Below are 19084 nucleotides of genomic sequence, written 5' to 3' on the forward strand. Positions count from 1 at the left end.
AAACCCGTTTATAAAAAATTAAACTGACACCGTTGCAAAATAAACCACAGTAGCAATAAGAGTCATATTAATGCATAATGTAAAAAATAAACCAAAAAAGGGTATATATGAATATGAAGTGTTGCATTATTTAGGGCCAGTTACAACATTGCTGTTCAATGATAGACTGGAAAGAAAAACAAATCAAAGTTCAACAGTTGTCACCGGAGTAAATATTCAGTGTCTGAATTATAACAGTTTCGGTATCAGAATAGTTATAATTAAATTAAATTAGGAACACTTCATTACAGCAATAGATTGCCGTAGTTTATGAAAATAAATGATGTGGCTTTGTTGTGCCTTTTTCTACCAAGGTAGTAAACCTCTCTGTGAGGAACATTCTGTCCCCCAAGTGTCGCTGTTTCAACGGTTTCCCCCTCTGGACTCAAGTTCAGTCAAGATACACACATTGAGTCTAAGTATCACCGGAAGCCCTTTGACTTTGTGTCATTATTTTAAGTTTTTTTTTTAAATCGAAGAGCCATTGTTCAGCCCGTGAACAGAGGCGTGTGAAGCGGACCCGTTGATCCGGTTTCATTATAAGTAGGGATATATATTCATACACATGATATACAAAGAGAAAAAGAGAGGGGCTAGGATAGGTTTTACTCTGAAACGGTCACCGGAAGCGCCCTGTGTGGTTGCCATGGTGCCGGTGCGTGACTTGACGCCGCTGCGTACGGAGCAGCTGCCGCCGGGAGGCTGACGCACGGCCGATAAACCTCGCCTGAGACCCGGGCAGCGGAGCGAGCGGAGCCTCGCACGGAGAGCGGCATTGTTCAGCCCGTGAACAGAGGCGTGTGTAGCGGAGCCGGTGATTCAGTTTCTACCGTCGTGGATGAGCGGAACGCCGCCCGTACCGGCGGCAGTGGATCTGTTTTGGTTTCACCGATAAAAACAAACCGACAACCGAGGGGAGCTTGATGAGATTTTTTTTTGTGTGCTTTTCCCAGGAAACTAAACCGCTTTAAAATGGCATCCGCCGCCCGCTGCTGGCGACCGTAGAGCGCGAGACTCAGGTAAGGACACCACCCCACCTTCCACCTGGGGTCGAAGCTAGCTCCCGTTAACGGACGCCGCTGTGATTTCTAGTCCCGATCTGACGCATTTCTCCCGGCGGCGGGCAAGCTGCTCTCCGCTCCCTCGCCGTGGGACTGCGTCCCATCGCGAAGAAGGTCACAACCAAACCCCATTTAAATAATTTGCAATACAAACAAGTTGTGCCTAAACTGGGCGCGTTGGTTGTTTTCCCGACGTGTTTCCGCGCTTCTACCTTGTCCGCATGGCCTTCAGGTAAATTCGGCGCACATATAGTTTCGGTTGTCGCTATATTTTGGGGGTAAAACACACCGAAGAGACCCGCGTCGCTCGCCACCGCCCTTCGGGACGGTCTGCTGGTGGGAGACCGATAGTTAAAGTTTAATTATTACACGAATAACTTAACGTTTTCTGTAATGGACGCGTCTTCGTGTAAAAGACAGCACCGCACTGGGTGTGCACGCGAGCCGGTGAATGAGGCCACAAAAAAAATGACGTGTTTTTTTGAATGGAGTCTGGCGGGGACCCAGCTGGTCGGACACCTCTCTGGAAGCTGCAGCTGTCACCGGGGGGATGTTTGGACACGTTTCCACTCCGGGCAACAACAAAAAAAAAGTAACTGAAAGCACAGCCTCGACAACACACCAGCAATCATCACGGGAAGGGTGTGACGTCATGACGTAATTGGCACCTGTACGATCTCCGGACAGGTGCATATTGACTTTAGGTGTTTATGGGACGCTTGGACCAGAGACGCATTGTTTTTTTTTAAAACGCCGTTGAGGTGACGTCATTGCAATACACAACTGAATAAATGGCAAACAAAAAATCAAAATAAGTCTATAGTGGAATATTTAATGAACCCATCTTTTGTTAGCGCATCGGTTTCTCCCCTGATGTTGACCCCACTCCACTTGTGAGACTAGTGCCTTGCTCAAGTTGAATGGTAAACTGGTAATGTACGACGGGTTGAAAGCGTGGAGATCCATCTGCTGAGTTCGACATTACAAGTTGTGAGTTGGAAGCAGCTGCAGCGCACCATAAAATTAACTTGAGTTAAGTTTAGTTTAGTGGTTTAGTTTTATTTCCAAAGTCCAAAAGTTCCCATTTATTGTTTGTGCAGTGATCTGTTTGCATACTCATGGACACACAGAAACCAATGCAATCATTCCTATCAGTAGAGCCAACAGTTACATCTCCATGGAGACGATGTTGACCAGGGTACGCCTCCTCCTGGTCCCATAGAAGTCGATGAGAACTTGGTTCTACTTCTCTCTTGATTCCTCCCCTCAGTAAACATAGTAAACATGAGTTCACGGTTTCAATCTGTAGTTTTGAGTCTTCTTCAGTACGGCATGATGTTCATTTAGTAAACCATCCTCTGTGTAGAGTCAAACAGACCATAAAGCAGGGGATGCTTGAGGGCGGAGCTTACCTCAAATTCTTTATGAATTTGAACACTGTGGTTTAGCCCTTAAGGAAATGACCCTGATTTGTTTTGTTTTTTTTATTTGTTTTGATGGAGACGGTCAAAGCTTCAGAGTTTTAAATATGGAAAGCAAGACTTGAGGTTCAGCCCTTCGGAGCTTTGACGCGTGGAAGTGGGACACAGCTGGTTTGTGGTTTCCATATCAGGGTCTATTCCTCCCTAGGGGGGTGGGGGTGGGGGCACATAATGACATCCCTCCCCCATCATCCGTCTTCTCCCCTCCCCCCCTGCATGTGGGGATGATAACACCTCCCAGCCCCTCACCCCCAAGGTCTGAAATGGAGACGAATGAACCGGACCATCAGACGGCATCAGTCTCTTTCCTTGCAGCATCAGACCGATACAGAGCATGGATCCGATATCTGTGTCGTGAGATAAAAGACGAGAGATGCTGCAACTACTTGGACGTGGCTTCAGGCTGCAGAGCGTTTTATGTCCATCGCTCATCGGGACGGACGTGTTTGTTCGCTGATCGGGGATCAGATCATCACCTGCCTCTACCTTATTTCAGCGAGTCGCGTCATTAAAATACTTCTGAGTGCTTCTGCCCGGGCCCCACTTCCTCTTCTTTTCCTTCCTCCTCATTGTGTTTTACTTCCTTTTCTCCTCGGCTGCAGGTCTTTTGGTCTCCTGGATATCTCCGTTTCACAGACTGAGACCACATCCGCATGGCACCTTTTTCTTTTTAAAACACTTGTATTCATTTTGCTCCGTTCAGGCTCCGGGGCCTCGTAGAACGATGGGAAACACTTGACAATGTAGTTTTAGTTTGAATTCTCCGTGTTGGAGACGAGAGGACATGTTTTGAAACTGCTTATTTGAAAAAAAATGTACTTTCTTGTTACTTGTTCTTCTGAGTTTGTATCTCTATGTGGAAAGGCACTTATTGTACGTTGCTTTGGATAAAAGCGTCAGCTAAATGACATGTAATGTAATGTAAGGACACAGAGGTTTTTTTTGTTTTTTTTGGGCCCTTCCCTCGGCCGTCACTACACCGGTAGAAAATGATTCATTCTGCAGCTATTATGCAGTTAAAATGATGCATTTTATAATTCAGCGAAACGGTCCAATGCTCATAGAAAGATTAGATTTCAAAAGGCCAAAAGACTCAAAATAACACAGTTCATTATCTGTTGATAACAATGTGCACGTACTTTCATTCCTCAGCAGCCCCATGTGTCCTCTCTGTCCTCTGCAGCTCCATGTGTCCTCGCCGGTTCCTGTAGCAGCAGATCGGGCATCATGTCGGCGCCTCAGACCCAGAAGGAGGGCGAGGCGGGCTGGGGCTGCCTGGAGGCTCTGGGTCTCAGTCAGAAGGATCTGGTCCTGGCCGAGGCCCTGCAGATGGAGTACGACGCCCTGTCCAGGCTCAAGCAGGACAAGAGCGGCCCGGACAGCGTCCAGAGCGGCCCCCGGACCCCCGCCCGCTCCAAGACCCCCAATCCCTCCATCGAACGGCCCCGCCCTACCCCTAGCCAGCCCGTTCCCACCCCCGCGGGAGGAAGCCTGCTGCGGGGCCTCTCTGGCTCCGACCCCTCCCTGAACCAGCCTGGAGGGTCGCGGTCTTCCCACTCCGTGCCCTCCCGGGCGCCCCCTCCTCAGGGGGGCTACTTCAAGGAGCCCCTGTACATCCTGGACAGTCCGGAGGTCAGCAAGTTCAGGGACGTGCTCGGTTACGGCCTCGGGAACTCGCTCGGATCCGGGTCGGGGTTCCTCTCCAAGGGCCTCCCCTCTTTTCCGGACGACGTCCCCCCCGCCCTCCCCCCGAGGAACCCCCTCCCCGCGTCGTCGGGGTCAGAGAACCCCTTCCTGCCCTCCCCAGGGCCCACCGCGCCCCGCAACGTCAACCTGTTCACGCCAGACGTGGATCCGCCCAAAGTGACTTCGGGAGAGCTGAACTACGACAACATCAACGAGTCGCTGTCCCGGCTCAACGGGAGCCGCCACGGGCCCCGGGGGCGGCGGGCCAACGGGGACCAATCGGGTAAGCCGGTGGCCCGCAGCAAGACCCTTCCCCCTCAAGTTCCGCCCAGGACGTACGTACCCGTTCCCAAGAGCAACAAGAACCATCGGCGCGTGTCAGCAGACCCGGTAAGACCCTGCGTCTCTATCTATCGTCACCACGGCAACCAAGTGGCGTTCCCGCTGCCTGCATCGTGGACGAATCGGATGATGTCTCTAGGATGTGACCCTAGAATAATAGTTAGTCAGGAATAAGTTTAGTCCAATACATAATAATCATTTCACCGTAATAATGATATTAATAGAAATGAGAATGGTAATAAAACAAATAAATAATATTAAAATAAGTCATATTACATTTTTTTTTTGATGAAGACAAAAAAAACACTACATACTTAACTGTGGAAATTAAAACTCCAAACAGGTGAAACTTGATTACAGGGCTCTCAAGTAATTGTAAACTCATAATTGGACGGCTGTGTGTGTGTAATTGACAGGTGTCTCTGGGCTCCCGGATGAACGGGTTTGGATACGAACTGTTCCAGGTGTCTGAGGAGAGAGATGAGGAAGTGGCAGCTTTCTGTCACATGCTGGATGTGTGAGTGACACACAAACACACACACACACACACCCTTATCGTGTACCGGTCTGATAATACGAAGACATCAACAGCATGACAGTAATACTGTTCGTTCTTGTGTACCACTCGTACGTTGACAAAATGAAGCTAAAAGTACTCTCGGTACTCCCAGGGCTCACAGTACTCTGTGTATCTGTACAGGTTGCGGTCGGCGTACCCGCACAGCGACGGCTCGAAGAACGGCGGCTTCGTCTGGTCTCCGTCCGTCGGCCTGGAGGAGCTGCACCAGGGTCTCGGGGTCGGCGTGAAGGTCACCGTCATCAGCGAGCACTTCAGAGAGCCGCTCACCTTCACCTGTGACGGTGAGGCAGGATGTGACGGGCTTCACGATAAAAGACTTTCTGACTCTCTGTCTCTGACTCGCTCCTCCTCTGTCTGTCCCCCTGTCTCTCTCAGGCTCGTCCACGGTGGACCTGCTGATCTATCAGACTCTGTGTTACGCTCAGGACGACCTGGACCACATGGACGTGGACGACTACCTGCTGAAGGTCTGTGGACACGACGAGTTCCTCAACAAGTAAGAGCAGCCGTCTTCTTCTCAGTATCCATGTTATTATACATGTATGTTATGTGTGACCTTCGGCGTCGGCTGGTTGTTGTTTCCCATCATGTGACTCTGGTGTAAAACACACACACGCAGCAGCTGTAGTCTTTTCTGGTGTGTGTGTGTTATCCGTGGAAGTGTGTTTCTGTGTGATAAGCTGCATAAGGGAGACTGAGCTTCCTGCAGCGAAACAATAACCGTCCGTCCGCAGAAATATTAATAATTCAAGTGGAAGCGAGTGACCATGACGACGGTGGAGTTTTACACAGTTTACATACAAGTAAAAACAAAAAGACCGCTATCTAATAGATAACAATGTAAACAAACAAAGACGTGTCTGAAAAAGATATTATTCACACAGTGAGATCTTCTGTTAAACAACCCCAGATAGTTTATCATTTTTATTTGTTTACATGGTTGCAGGACACAAACACAAGAGTTTTATTTGTTTTTATTTGTATTCCTTCCTCTCAGCTCTCAGACTCTGGCCGGTCTGGAGTTTGTTCAACAGTGTCTGAAGTTCGACTGGGACGTCCGACTGGTTCTCACCAAGAGATCCTCCATCAACACGGAGCTGTCTCGCACGGTACACACACACACACACACTCACACACTCTGCAGCATCACCAAACACCAGCCAATAGCAGACAGGCTTTTTTTTTGTCATTAGATGTGAGATTTTCAAACGAGGAGAGGAAGGAGAGAAGTGATGATTATTGTCATATTTTTGCCTTTTGATGACAGAAAGAAGATGATGAGACAATGTCCACCATGAACCACAGCATCCTGCTGCAGGAGCGTCCAATCAAACAGACTGTCACCCGGTGAGGGGCGGGGCTTTGACCCCAACCAACAGGATGTAGTATTAGTCATCATGAATAGTGGCTCCTGGTGCTGTAATAGAAATTGTTTGATTCTCAGTTCAAATTCATTCAAAGAACAACTTTTTTGTTTTGTATTTTCTTCCATTGGTTGATTTCCATATTTTCTCTCTGTGGACAGTGAGGCTCTGACTCTTCTGCTGGATACGTTTCATAATGAAGCCGAGTCCTTCCTGCTGTCAGAGGTAACACCGTCTCAGGTGTCCCAAGTAGAATAAGTCCTCTCATAGACTTTCCAGAATCCAAATTGAATTCTTCTTCTTCTTCTTCTCTCCGTAGGCGGAGCTGCCGCTGCACGTGGAGCGCCTCGTCCAATCGGTGAAGGCGCTCTGCAGCTCGTTAGCTGCCGTGGAGACGCCCGATGTGACCGCTGCCCTCAGCCAGCTCCCAGCATGCCCCTGTCGTCTGCAGCCCAAAGTCCTCAAGGTGAAAGACGGACGGACAGACGGATGGACGGTCTGATTCAGTCATATATTAACAAGCTGTTCTCTTCTGGTTTCTCGTCCCAGGATGCTTCAGTGCTCGCTGTCAGAGAGAACAGAGGTACGTGCCAATAATAAACATTAAACAAAACATAAACAACATTGACAGACTATAAAGTGGCGCTGAAGTCTCAGGCGAATTGCAAAGTTAAAATTCCTCGTTCCACAGACAAAGTGGTGGAGAAGTTGACGGCGGCCATCTTGGATCTGGTGGAGCTCTACTGCAGCACGTTCAACGCCAACTTCCACACGGCGGCGCAGAGCCGCTGCTGCACGGCGCCGGTGCAGGAGGCCGGCCTCGTCAACAACGTGCTCTCCTTCAACGTGCACGCCGCCCACCGCATCCCCATCACCTGGGCCGCCAGGTAAGAAGCAAACGCACACGTGTTAAAGCGGCTCGTCGGACACGCATTAAAGAAACATTCGCCGCCCCGTCGCCTCCAAACTGCTTCACCTCGTCATGTTTTCAAAGGGAAGGTGGACACATTGTTTCCAAAAGTGCCATTAAATACATTTTTGGCAGTGTTTCTGACCAACAAGCTGCAGCTTCTTGCGTCGTTTTACCTTTTGTGACCTTTGGCTTTGTCTTTTTAAAATGACCTCTCGTATACACAATGGTGTAAATATAACCGTTAAGTTCCGTCTCCGCACTGTTGATGTCATTTTGGGGAAAGAAGAGGCTTTACGAAGCGTCAGGTCGCTTTGTATAATCCTCAGACGTTAATGTGTCTGAGGATTATACAAAGTAGAAGCTTTAGAAACATCTTCATAATCACAGTGAATATTTAGTAAATATAATAATCCTCTTGTCTCTTTATAATACATTTTAAAATACGTTTAACATTACGAGTTGGACTCGTTGTCGGAATTCTTCACGGTACACTTGTTTGTTTTTGTTGCTGTTTGTGTGAGTCAATATACACCAAAGATCAAATAAAACACAAACAAAGCTTCAGATAGACCGTCAGCAGCAACGAGCCACCGAGTGAGCACACACTGATGATTCAGCTGTGTGTGTGTGTGTGTGTGTCTGTCTGTGCGTGTGTGCCTTGAAACAAAGGCAGTTCAGCTAAGAGCTGGTGCCCCTCCCCCCCCCCCACACACACCCCTGCAGGGACAAAGGGCTGACTGCCTGGGAACTGGAGCTGACCTTTGACCTCTGAGAAGAGGCAGGGCCGGCCGACACCTGGCTGTCAGCATCACACGCCATCTGTGTGTGTGTGTGTGTGTGTGTGTGTGTGCGCGCAGTGTTCAGTGGTGGAATTTAGCAGAGAACCTTTCCTCAAGTATTGTACTTCTACTTCCACTCAGATCCTCAAGTAAAAGTACATAAATGTTATTGACTTAATGTATGAAAAGTACTTACTATACAGTACAGCTTATTTCATGGTGTTACATTATCAAAAATGTATTGTATTTTTTTTTATTACTCTTAAGAGCATCATCATCTTTAATATGGATTTGTACATTGTTAACTGTTTCTTATTGTCCAACATATACTCATATTATAATCATTTCTGGGGAATTGTGAAAGTAGGGAGATATATATATTTCACAGAGGGAAAGGAGAAGCTAAAAAGAGGCCTGTGGATGGATCTAGTGAGACGCCAAGCAGGAAAGGTTGCATTGATATGACAGGAAGTCGTTGTGACACTGAGGATTGCAAAAGGTTTAGGACAAGATAACAAGATGTGTAACCACACATGTCAGATGTAGTGCAGTAGAAGTTTAAATGTATTTATTCGCATTCATTTAACTGCTTTGGTAACTCATATTAGTTATATTTTACATGAAATTGATTTTAAGTTTTAAAAAATGTAATATTATTATATTGTCTATATTGACATATAGTTTATATTGATGTTTATATTGATGTTTTGCTCTCTGATTGGAACAGCTACGAGGGTTTCTTCCTGTCCTGCTCGCTGACTCACGGAGGCGCGGAGCTCTGCGCGCCGCAGCACACCAGCAAGCAGGCGGTCAGCAAATACCTGTTCCACCTGGTGGTGTGGGACCAGAGGTACACACAACACACACACGCTGTGTGAAGGTAACACATGGCCGGGGGCGTCCCCTCGTTGGCTTTTGGCCGTCATCTTTTTATTTTTGTAGCCTGAAGTTACAGCAAAGGGTGGAGACGTGTGCAACTCTTTTTGTTAAATGTTAAATGTTTGCCACCAGCTTTGACCAACATTGTGTTATGCCCCCGCCCCCGCACCCCCCCCTGCAGGGTGTGCTTCCCGGTGCAGATCAACCAGCTGCCCAGAGAGTCCCAACTGACGGTGACCCTCTACGCCAGCTCTCTGCCGCCCCCCGGTGGAGCCGAGGAGAAGGGGCGGCAGCGGCGCAGCATCGAGGCCCTGGGATGGGTCACCATGCCGCTCTTCAACTTCAGACAGTGAGTCACGTGACGCCCCCAACGCAGGAAGACATAACACCCCCTCCCCACCCCCCCCAAACATCTGGCTCGCCGTGTCACTTCCTGTCCTCCATCTGGCCATAATAGACAGTGTAAGCTGACGTGTGTGTGTGTGCGTGTCTCCGTAGCGTCCTGACATGCGGCAGGAAGTTACTCGGCCTGTGGCCTTCGGCTCCGGGGGGCACCGGAAACGCCCGGACGAGCTCGCCAAACTTCAGCCAGCCGGACAGCGTGATCCTGCAGGTGAGACGGATTGAGTCCACCTTCAAGGTCCTCGCGGGAACCGGTCCAGTCCAGATCACTGTTGTACATCCTGAAGTTCATTAACAACTGCAGTGAATCACAAGTTTGGCACAATGGATGTGAAGCATCCTGTCCTGCTGTCCCACTCTCCTCTCCTCGCCTGGCTCCTGCTAAACTGCTTTGTCATCAAATTTAACCGAAAAAAACAGACTGCACACACACTGCCTGATTAACAGATCAACACACACACACACACACGCACGTGTGTTGCTCAAAGCGTCTCCGTTTCAAAGGGACAGTCACCAATATTCCACATGATTTATGCTGTATTGTTTCCTCTGTGGCTCCACAGATGTAATTCTTTATTGTGTAAGAATCATTGTGCGAAAACAAAACGTTGATGATATCATTTTAAAGGGTCACACTAACCCTTGACCTGTCTCCGTCTCTATGTCTGCTCCACCCTGTCCGTCTCTCAGGTGGACTTCCCCACCTCGTCGTTCGAGGTCCTGTTCAGTACGCCGTCTCCGGCAGACTTCTGTCCTCAGTACGACTTCTCCAGACTGGATACAATCAGTCAGATCCAGCTGCAGGACGTCCTCCACAAGAAGGCCGTCTTCTGGTCAGACACACACACACACACACGTGACTGTAGTGACTGTAACTTAGGGAAAGAGAAGGTCCTAAAATGTCTCTCCGTGTGCAGGTTGACGGTGGAGGACAAGCGTCTTCTTTGGGAGAAGAAGGCCTTCTGTCAGTCAGAGAGTGCGGCTCTTCCTCTGGTGCTGGCCAGCGCCCCCTGCTGGGAGTGGGCCTGCCTGCCGGACATCTACGCCCTGCTGAAACAGTGGGCCTGCCTCGGTCACCAGGACGCACTGGGACTCCTCCACGCCTCGTACGTCCGCCCCTGTCCCCCCGCTCACCGACACCATCATTGTGATAACATGAGTGACATCGGTGTGTGTGTGTGTGTTCCAGGTTTCCGGACCAGGAGCTGAGGAGGACGGCTGTTCAGTGGATGGACTCCATCTCGGATCCAGAGCTACTGGACTTCCTCCCTCAGCTCGTCCAGGTCAGATGAGAAAAAACACAAGACGCTTTCATTTCGTCTGCTAACAGGATAGACTTTTATTGTGTTTGATAAGAGGAGATTCTTTTATTGTGTCAACCAACAGGAGAGTCTTTTTTTTTATTAAGGAAAAGCTTTTATTTTTGTCAGCAAAGTGTAACTTACGACGTGTTTTGCGGCGCAGGCTCTGAAGTACGAGTGTTACCTAGACAGCTCTCTGGTTCGCTTCCTCCTACGGAGAGCCATCGGGGACATTCGCATCGCTCACTACCTCTTCTGGTCAGCTGATCATTTCACTAGCTCTGTGTTCACTCTACATGCCACATTTATATATCGTGTGTGTGTATATATATATATATATATATGTGTGTATAGTTGGGATCAGGTTCTCGGGTTTGACCCCGTGTGTCCCTCAGGCTGCTGAAGGACAACCTGCAGGACAGTCAGTTCAGCGCTCGCTACCAGCACCTTCTGGCCGCTCTGCTGTGCTGCGTCGGCCGAGGCCTCCGTGAGGAGTTTGACCGGCAGTGCTGGCTCGTGTCCGTCCTCGCCACCGTGGCCCACAAAGTCCGAGACGCCTCGCCGTCCAGCAGACAGGTGGGACGACGGAACGTCTGCCTTTTCTTGAGATGTAAATCTGAAAAAACAGCAAACATTTAAAATGGAGAAACTGAAACCAGAGAATTTGCCGCACTGACATTTGTTAAAATTATTTACTAATTGATTTTTTTCTGTTCAATTAATCAATTAACTGTTAACATTGATTAAACTATTATTCATATTTAATTCATATCATCTGATATTATATAATTTATATTAAAAAGATATTGTTGATGTTGTTATTATATAAGTGTGTGTGTGTGTGTGTTGCAGTGTGTACTCAGGGAGGGTCTAGAGGAGATGAAGCAGTTCTTCTTAGTGAACAGCAGCTGCCGACTTCCTCTGAACCCGGCGCTGCTCGTCACAGGGATCAACATCCAGGTACTGAAAGACATGCGCACACACACACACACACACACACATGCAGACGCACAATCCCAGCATAGTGTGTTTAATGTTTAAAGAGTTTAATGTGATTAAAGAATATCAGGAACAGCTTTTCTCTGAGGAAGTGCAGTGGTCACTGAAGCCTAAAAGGTTCATCTTCTGGGGAGCAGGAATATCATCGTGATATTTCAAGATGTTTAAACCTCAACTGTTGGGTCTGGTTTCAGTTCTCTTCTTCTGTCTTTCATAGGCCTGTTCCTTCTTCAACTCCAACGCTGTTCCCCTCAAACTGTCCTTCCAAAACCTGGACCCCAGGGGAGACAACATCAGCGTCATCTTCAAGGTGAGTCGCCCCACCCCAACCGCCAAGTCAAATTCCTTGTATGTCTAGCACTAGTTGCTACTAGTACAACACTATAACAAGTCTGAGATATTCTGGTAATGTTTCCTGCTGTCTTTGTCCAGTCAGGAGACGACCTGCGGCAGGATATGCTGACTCTGCAGGTGATCAGGATTATGAACAAGATCTGGATCCAGGAAGGACTGGACATGAGGATGGTCATCTTCAAGTGTTTCTCTACCGGCAGAGGACGAGGTAAGGACGCGCCAGGTGCATGGCAGGAGGACAGGTGCATGTCACAAGAGGGTGTGCTGTCGATTGACAGGTGTGTTGTTCCCAGGTATGGTGGAGATGATTCCTCAGGCTGACACTCTGAGGAAGATCCAGGTGGAACACGGAGTCACCGGGTCCTTCAAAGACCGGCCGCTGGCCGACTGGCTGCAGAAACACAACCCCAGCGATGAGCAGTACGACAAGGTACACACACCTGGACACACACACAGCTTACAGACCAGGTGTCACTCCCTCAGATGTGCATTGCTGATCGATTGAGTAATAATCACACTGCGCTCAGGCGGTGGAGAACTTCATCTTCTCGTGTGCCGGGTGCTGCGTGGCGACCTACATCCTGGGAATCTGCGACCGCCACAACGACAACATCATGCTGAAGACCAGCGGCCACATGTTCCACATTGACTTCGGGAAGTTCCTGGGACACGCCCAGATGTTTGGGAACATCAAAAGGTGAGTCGTGATGTCACATTCATGTTTATGGGATGATTTGACACAGTCACGCCAGAAAGGTTACCTGCATTCCACCATCTATGTGTGATGTGTGTCATGTGACGCTTGCAGGGACCGCGCCCCCTTCGTGTTCACCTCCGACATGGCGTACGTCATCAACGGAGGAGACAAACCGTCGAGCCGCTTCCACGGCTTCGTGGACCTCTGCTGCGAGGCGTACAACATGATCAGGAAGCACACGCACCTGTTCCTCAACCTGCTGGGCCTGGTGGGTACAGCACACACACACACACACAGGAGGGGAGGGGTAGACAGAATAACAGAAACACCCTTTTAGGACGCAGTGTAGTAAAAATGTCCAGGAATCTTCAAACGCTGCTGTGACTGCAGAACTTAACAATCATCATCAACGATAATCATCATGTGACATCAATTGTGAAATAGGTTTGTAGTGTGTTTCCATGGTTACATGTAATGCTGTGTGTGCAGATGTTGTCCTGCGGGATACCTGAACTGTCTGATCTGGATGATCTGAAGTACGTCTACGACGCGCTCAGACCTCACGAGTCGGAGGCCGACGCCACCATGTACTTCACAAGGTACACAAACACACACACACACACAGGTGTGATGGGCTGTCAGTTGCAGTTGACTCAAACCCAGAACCATCTATTTGGTCCAAACTGAATCTGGCTTCTGGATGTCATTTATCGCAAAGAGCATAGTTAATATTCAGGAATGTGGAAATATTGTCAAACACAACGGCTCACACTTCTGTTCTCGCTAAGTTAAAGGCAGCTTGGTTCAGCTGGTGAGATGGCTAGCGTAGCTAAAGCTAAACCCTGCAATAAATGGCTATAAATACCTTCTGGAGTTTATTGTGTTTTGGTGGAGCTCCACTGGATCGTAATGAAGGAAGTGAGGATGATGAGTCACCGCTCCCTTTAACGGTTTCCCCTCTACCCCTCAGGTTGATAGAGTCCAGTCTGGGCAGCGTCGCCACCAAACTCAACTTCTTCATCCACAATCTGGCCCAGATGAAGTTCGCCTCCAGCGAGGATCGACCCACGCTGTCCTTCGCTCCGAGGGTCCACACTGCGAAGAGCGACGGACTCATCAGGAACCTCTACATCTGCAGACACATCAGGGCCGCCAGCACCGGGAAGGGATACGTGAGTCCCATAACAGCTTAATATATATATATATATATATATATATATATACATATATACAATATTTGTTTTGAACTGCTCCTGTGTAAAGGACTACTGCTGTTAAAAAGCATCTTAACTTTTTGCATGAATAAAAGTAATTACTTTTGATAATTGTGAAAAGAAAGAAGAACCAATGACTAGATCCAACATTAATATTAAATAATACATAATATAATAATAGCAATGGTTTTTTAAATGTGTGTGTGTTTCAGGCCTTTGTAGTGAAGGTGGAGCGTGAGGCTCAGCAGGAGGCGCTGCTGGTTCAGAGGACGTTTGAAGAGTTCCATGAACTTCACAGCAAACTGAGACTCATCTTCCCTTCATCCAAACTACCCAGGTACACACACACACACACACACACACACCTAGACAGTAAAAACTCAAAACAAAACAAAACAAAAAACTGCACTCTTCCACGTCTCGCCCCACAGTTTCCCCAGCCGTCTTGTGATTGGTCGATCGCGTGGGGAGGCGATGGCCGACAGGAGGAAGGACGAGCTGAACGGTTACGTGTGGCACCTTATCCACGCCGCCCCCGAGGTCGCTCAGGTCAGTCGTATTCTCTGTGTGAACAGTAGTAAGAGGAGGCAGATCTCCACCAGGTGTGTCTGTATCGACCAAATCATTAATACAACCCCCCCCCCCCCCATGCATCTTTTTATATATATATATATATTTCTTTGTTGTTGCTGGTTTAGATGACTCATTCCTTCTGCTCAGATAAACAGGTTTCATTTTCACTCTGATTCCTGAGAAATGTCCTCAATGACAGGAAACGCTGTGCGTGCGTGTGTGTGTGTGTGTGTGTGTGTGTGTGTGTGTGTGTGTGTGTGTGTGTGTGTGTGTGTGTGTGTGTGTGTGTGTGTGTGTGTGTGTGTGTGTGTGTGTGTGTGTGTGTGTGTGTGTGTGTGTGTGTGCGCGTGCGAGCTATCGGGTCTTTGCAGAAACTTGTCAGCAAAGTTTCGCTCTCAGTCTTTTCTCTCGCACACTCAAACATTTTAGGTTTACATACTTTTATCGCATTTGCATCAAATGTGTTGCGTTACCACCATTTTACTTATTTTTCAATTCTATTAAATTTGCCTTAAATTGTACTATAATATTTGTGTTACTATAATAATTCTAGAATTTTTGCATTAAGTTTTGTTATAGGAATTGTATTACATTTGCATTAAATCTTGTCTTGTTATAATAATTCATATTTGTATTTTGTAAGTCATTTATTACATTTGCAATAAGGCTATCGTGGTGTTGACCTTCAGTCAGAGCATGAAGACACAGAGGTTTAATGAGCCATATGAACGCGTATTCTAATGGGTAAATATAATCTGTGTTGCAGTGCGACCTCGTCTACACCTTCTTCCACCCGCTGCCCCGAGACGAGAGGCCGGGACCGGTTGTCGCCAAACCGGCAGGTACAAAACATCTACTCCTACCAAATTCTACTTTAATTAAATTCATGTGCTTAGTTACATTCCAAATACAGATTTTACTGAACAAGCGTGTGTGTGTGTGTGTGCGTGTGTGTGTTGCAGAATTGTTGTGGTCTCCAGCCGCAGGCAAAGCGCTCGGTGAGGTCAAACTGTCGATCTCCTACAAGAACGACAAGCTCTTCATCATGGTCATGCACATACGAGGCCTGGTCAGTCTGAGTCTCAGTGTGTTTATGTGTGTTTGTGTTTCTGCACGTTAATTCGCACTGGTTACTATGTAACCTTTCTGTGGCTGAATAGTGTGTGTGTGTGTGTGTGTTTGTTTGCAGCAGCCCCTGCAGGACGGCACAGACCCGGACCCCTACGTGAAGCTCTACCTCCTCCCGGATCCCCAGAAGACCAGCAAGAGAAAGACGAAGGCGGCGCGACGCACCTGCAACCCGACCTACAACGAGATGGTAATCGGACAGGAAGTACCGATATTTATTTTGAGCTATATTGGAAAAAACCTGCAACGAGGACTGGGGTCGAAGCACTAGTACGACACTATAAAAATACTACAGTAAAGTCTTTAGAAGGGTTTGTAGTAAATCAATATACCTTTTTTGCTTTTTGTTTTTAAGAATATTTTTGCTATTTTGAATTTCTGGCCACTGAAGCCGCCGTCCGTGCACTGTTTGAATTCTCGTTACATCCTGACAGCAGTCGATAGATCAACTGAAAAACACGACCGGGTTGAGCATACTCTTGTGAAAATGTAAAACTGTTTGTTTAACTTCATTATCATTATTAATATCCCCCTTCCCAACCCTCCAGCTGGTGTACGAGCGGATCCCTCGGGGGGACCTGGACCAGAGGGTGATCCACTTGCGAGTTCTTGGGGACGGGGCTTTCTGGGAGAACACCCTGCTGGGAGAGACCCTGATCCCGCTCAAGAGGCTGGTCCCGGGTCAGCACTGGGTGGACTGGCACCAACTGGGCGCCGCTGGCTCCGACTCTGCCCACTGACAGGAGGACTTCTCCGGGAAGATGGGAGAAGAAGAGTGAGAAAAGGGAAAAAAAGGAAAGTCCTTTCAAAGTAAAAGCCGTGTGGCTGATCCTCCCTCTATGTGAGAGGGAGTTTAAAGTTAAACCGTTTAACTTCACTAACGTCATCAGTTTAGGATGTTCGGTTTGTTTTTGATAGAAAAATGACAAAATCTGGACTTTTATTGGAAAATAACAATTTCTTTCATTTTCAATTTAAACTTTCAAAAATGTCCGCTGATGTGATTTCAAACAAACTGCACAATGAAGATGCCTAAAACAAACTCACTTACTAGGTCTTAGGTCTTCAAATTGAATAGAATTATGTGAACTGTTTAACTGCCAGCAGACGTCTGTTAGAATATTTGTATTTGTTAAAACGAAGACGCCTTCAAAATTTTACTGTCCAGGGAAACACCTGTGTCCCGTATTTCAGTTGGAATGTGCATAAACCGTTGCATAAATTCTCTGAATGGTCACAGGTGGCTAAATTAATCTAACTTTGAAGAGCAGTGTTCTTAATTTCAATAAACTAATCGAACGGACGGATGACGCCAATTTGTAAAAAGTGTGAGTTTGGCTCAATTGAGGCCTGGTCGTCGATGACGACGGGGGAATAGTTGGTCATTCATTAATTGAATAATTTTGTTCGGAGTTTGAGAGGACTCACTGCAGTCCAGGGTTTTTCATTTATTTTTATTCACTGGTTTTGGTTTTGATGTGGATGCGATTGGTCTGATTTTATAAATAAGATTAAATAATTTCTGTCAGTGAAAAAAGGGAAACCGATGACTTAAAGATTAATATAATGACGATAATCGGAATTAAAAAACTTTGTTTCTCGTACATTTCAGTTGGCACAGGTGCATGTTGGGAGAATTGAGACGCCATATTGTTCAGAAGTTGGTTTACATTGTACATTTTTTTTCTATTTCTAACATACTTTAATACGATTTGATTTCTGTCTTTCTGCAAACAAGATGAAAGGATGATGTGATTTTTCTATTGTTGGTGCATGAGAGAGACAGAGATCCCTTTTGCCTTTGTTTCCATGTTTCATTCCTTCATTTTGTTTTCAATCCTGTGATGTATTCTACTGTTTTTGTTGGGTGGTTTGTCTGCTGCAGGTTCCCCCCCATCTGCTCAGCACTTTTCCAAATGTGATACCTTGAATATCAGCATTCTGAGAGAGAAACAATGTTGGTTTCTCTCAGATATTTGAGGCAAACTGACTGATTCTGTGCACCACTGAAAATTACCTAACTGGTTGTCCCGAGCTTACCTTCTTTATTTGACCCCTTTTAGAGTCGTGACTCAGTCGCGTTATCAACCACACGCTTTTCCTTACTTTCACTAAGCAGTTCTGTTGCCTAAACCTGACTTCCTGTGAAGGTGGAACTTTATTTTGAATATACGCTATGTATGTAACAGAGTTTATTTTGACACGCTATCCCTGAGGCGCAGAAAAGTAGCAAGACTGTCTCGTTTGAGGCTTGGGACCACTGAACTAAACACTGATTTGGGGGATGATATATAAATCATGAGTTCTCCTCTCACACTCCTCCTCTTTTTCTACCTGTGACCCAAATGCTCTCCTGTAAATCTTCAAAAGGAACCAGTTGGCACATTGTCGCAATATTGATCCCATCCGGCTATATTCTGACGCTGTGTTCAAAAGAGTGGCAGCGATCAGTCGATCCAATCAATTGGTCGATTGACAACTAATTTGATTATTCAAATAGTTTTTTATTAAAATTATGCAGATTTGGCCTCTCAGATGAGGATTTTAAAAGCTTCATACATTTGACATGTTATTGACTTAATGATAAATCTATATTAGGATCTGCAAATTCATTATTGATCAAAAAGTTTAATGTGTTAACCCAAGACTTATTTAGAGGTTTGTTCATTCCTTTTTTATAAAGAAAGTCCCAAGATTAAATATTCTTGTCACAGAGAAAATTGGTTAATGTGAATGATTTAAATCATCCTACATTTCGTTAGAGTTCAGTAGAGCTGAGAGGAGATGAGCAGTGAGGAAAACAGGAGCAGAATGTAAGTTCACAGTGAACTGGATCTTTAAGTACTGTACAGACTCCATGAAATGTGATGAGGTTTTCCACGGCAGCGTAGGCGGCAGAAGCAGAAGCTCTTATTAATGTGTATTAATTTTATTCTGAACATGTTTTGTATTATTTGCACTACAAAATAAACTTGAATTGAAAAAAACATGTCTTACTTGCATCTTTTTGCCTTCTCATTGCCCTGTCTTTTTTACTATTTGGTTTGAATATATATATTTTTTCTTTTATTCATTATTTTAACTTTTTATATTTTGTTTAATTTTTACTACTAGTAAAAAGTATCCCTGTGGTTTACAAAATGCAAAAATTCCAAAAAATTAAACTTGACAAAGGGCACGTAAACATTGATATCATTTTTTTGTACTTTAAACCAACTCCCTGCTGTGCACATTTTTGAATTTGGATTAACGCATGGCTTTTCAACTGGAAAGGACATTCTGGTAATTTGTC

General features: G+C 46.5%; 1 protein-coding gene across 1 annotated transcript; it reads left to right on the forward strand.

Moving 5' to 3' along the window:
• The first annotated feature begins 703 nt into the window (after window positions 1–703).
• On the forward strand, window positions 704–18840 carry pik3c2b (phosphatidylinositol-4-phosphate 3-kinase, catalytic subunit type 2 beta). Its single transcript, XM_037490480.2, has 33 exons — window positions 704–1058; window positions 3765–4657; window positions 5026–5126; window positions 5310–5470; window positions 5565–5685; window positions 6187–6298; window positions 6457–6536; window positions 6715–6778; window positions 6873–7019; window positions 7103–7136; window positions 7245–7440; window positions 8973–9095; window positions 9306–9473; window positions 9623–9737; window positions 10217–10359; window positions 10444–10632; window positions 10716–10809; window positions 10991–11085; window positions 11223–11403; window positions 11680–11787; window positions 12044–12136; window positions 12259–12388; window positions 12474–12610; window positions 12708–12877; window positions 12989–13145; window positions 13367–13476; window positions 13848–14049; window positions 14304–14428; window positions 14523–14640; window positions 15431–15506; window positions 15627–15733; window positions 15854–15982; window positions 16341–18840. Exons 2-33 carry the CDS (start codon window positions 3809–3811, stop codon window positions 16530–16532), a joined length of 4827 nt encoding a protein of 1608 aa, XP_037346377.2. The 5' UTR covers window positions 704–1058; window positions 3765–3808; the 3' UTR covers window positions 16533–18840.
• Window positions 18841–19084: the final 244 nt, after the last annotated feature.

Source organism: Pungitius pungitius, chromosome 8, assembly GCF_949316345.1.
Source record: "Pungitius pungitius chromosome 8, fPunPun2.1, whole genome shotgun sequence".
NCBI lineage: Eukaryota > Metazoa > Chordata > Actinopteri > Perciformes > Gasterosteidae > Pungitius > Pungitius pungitius.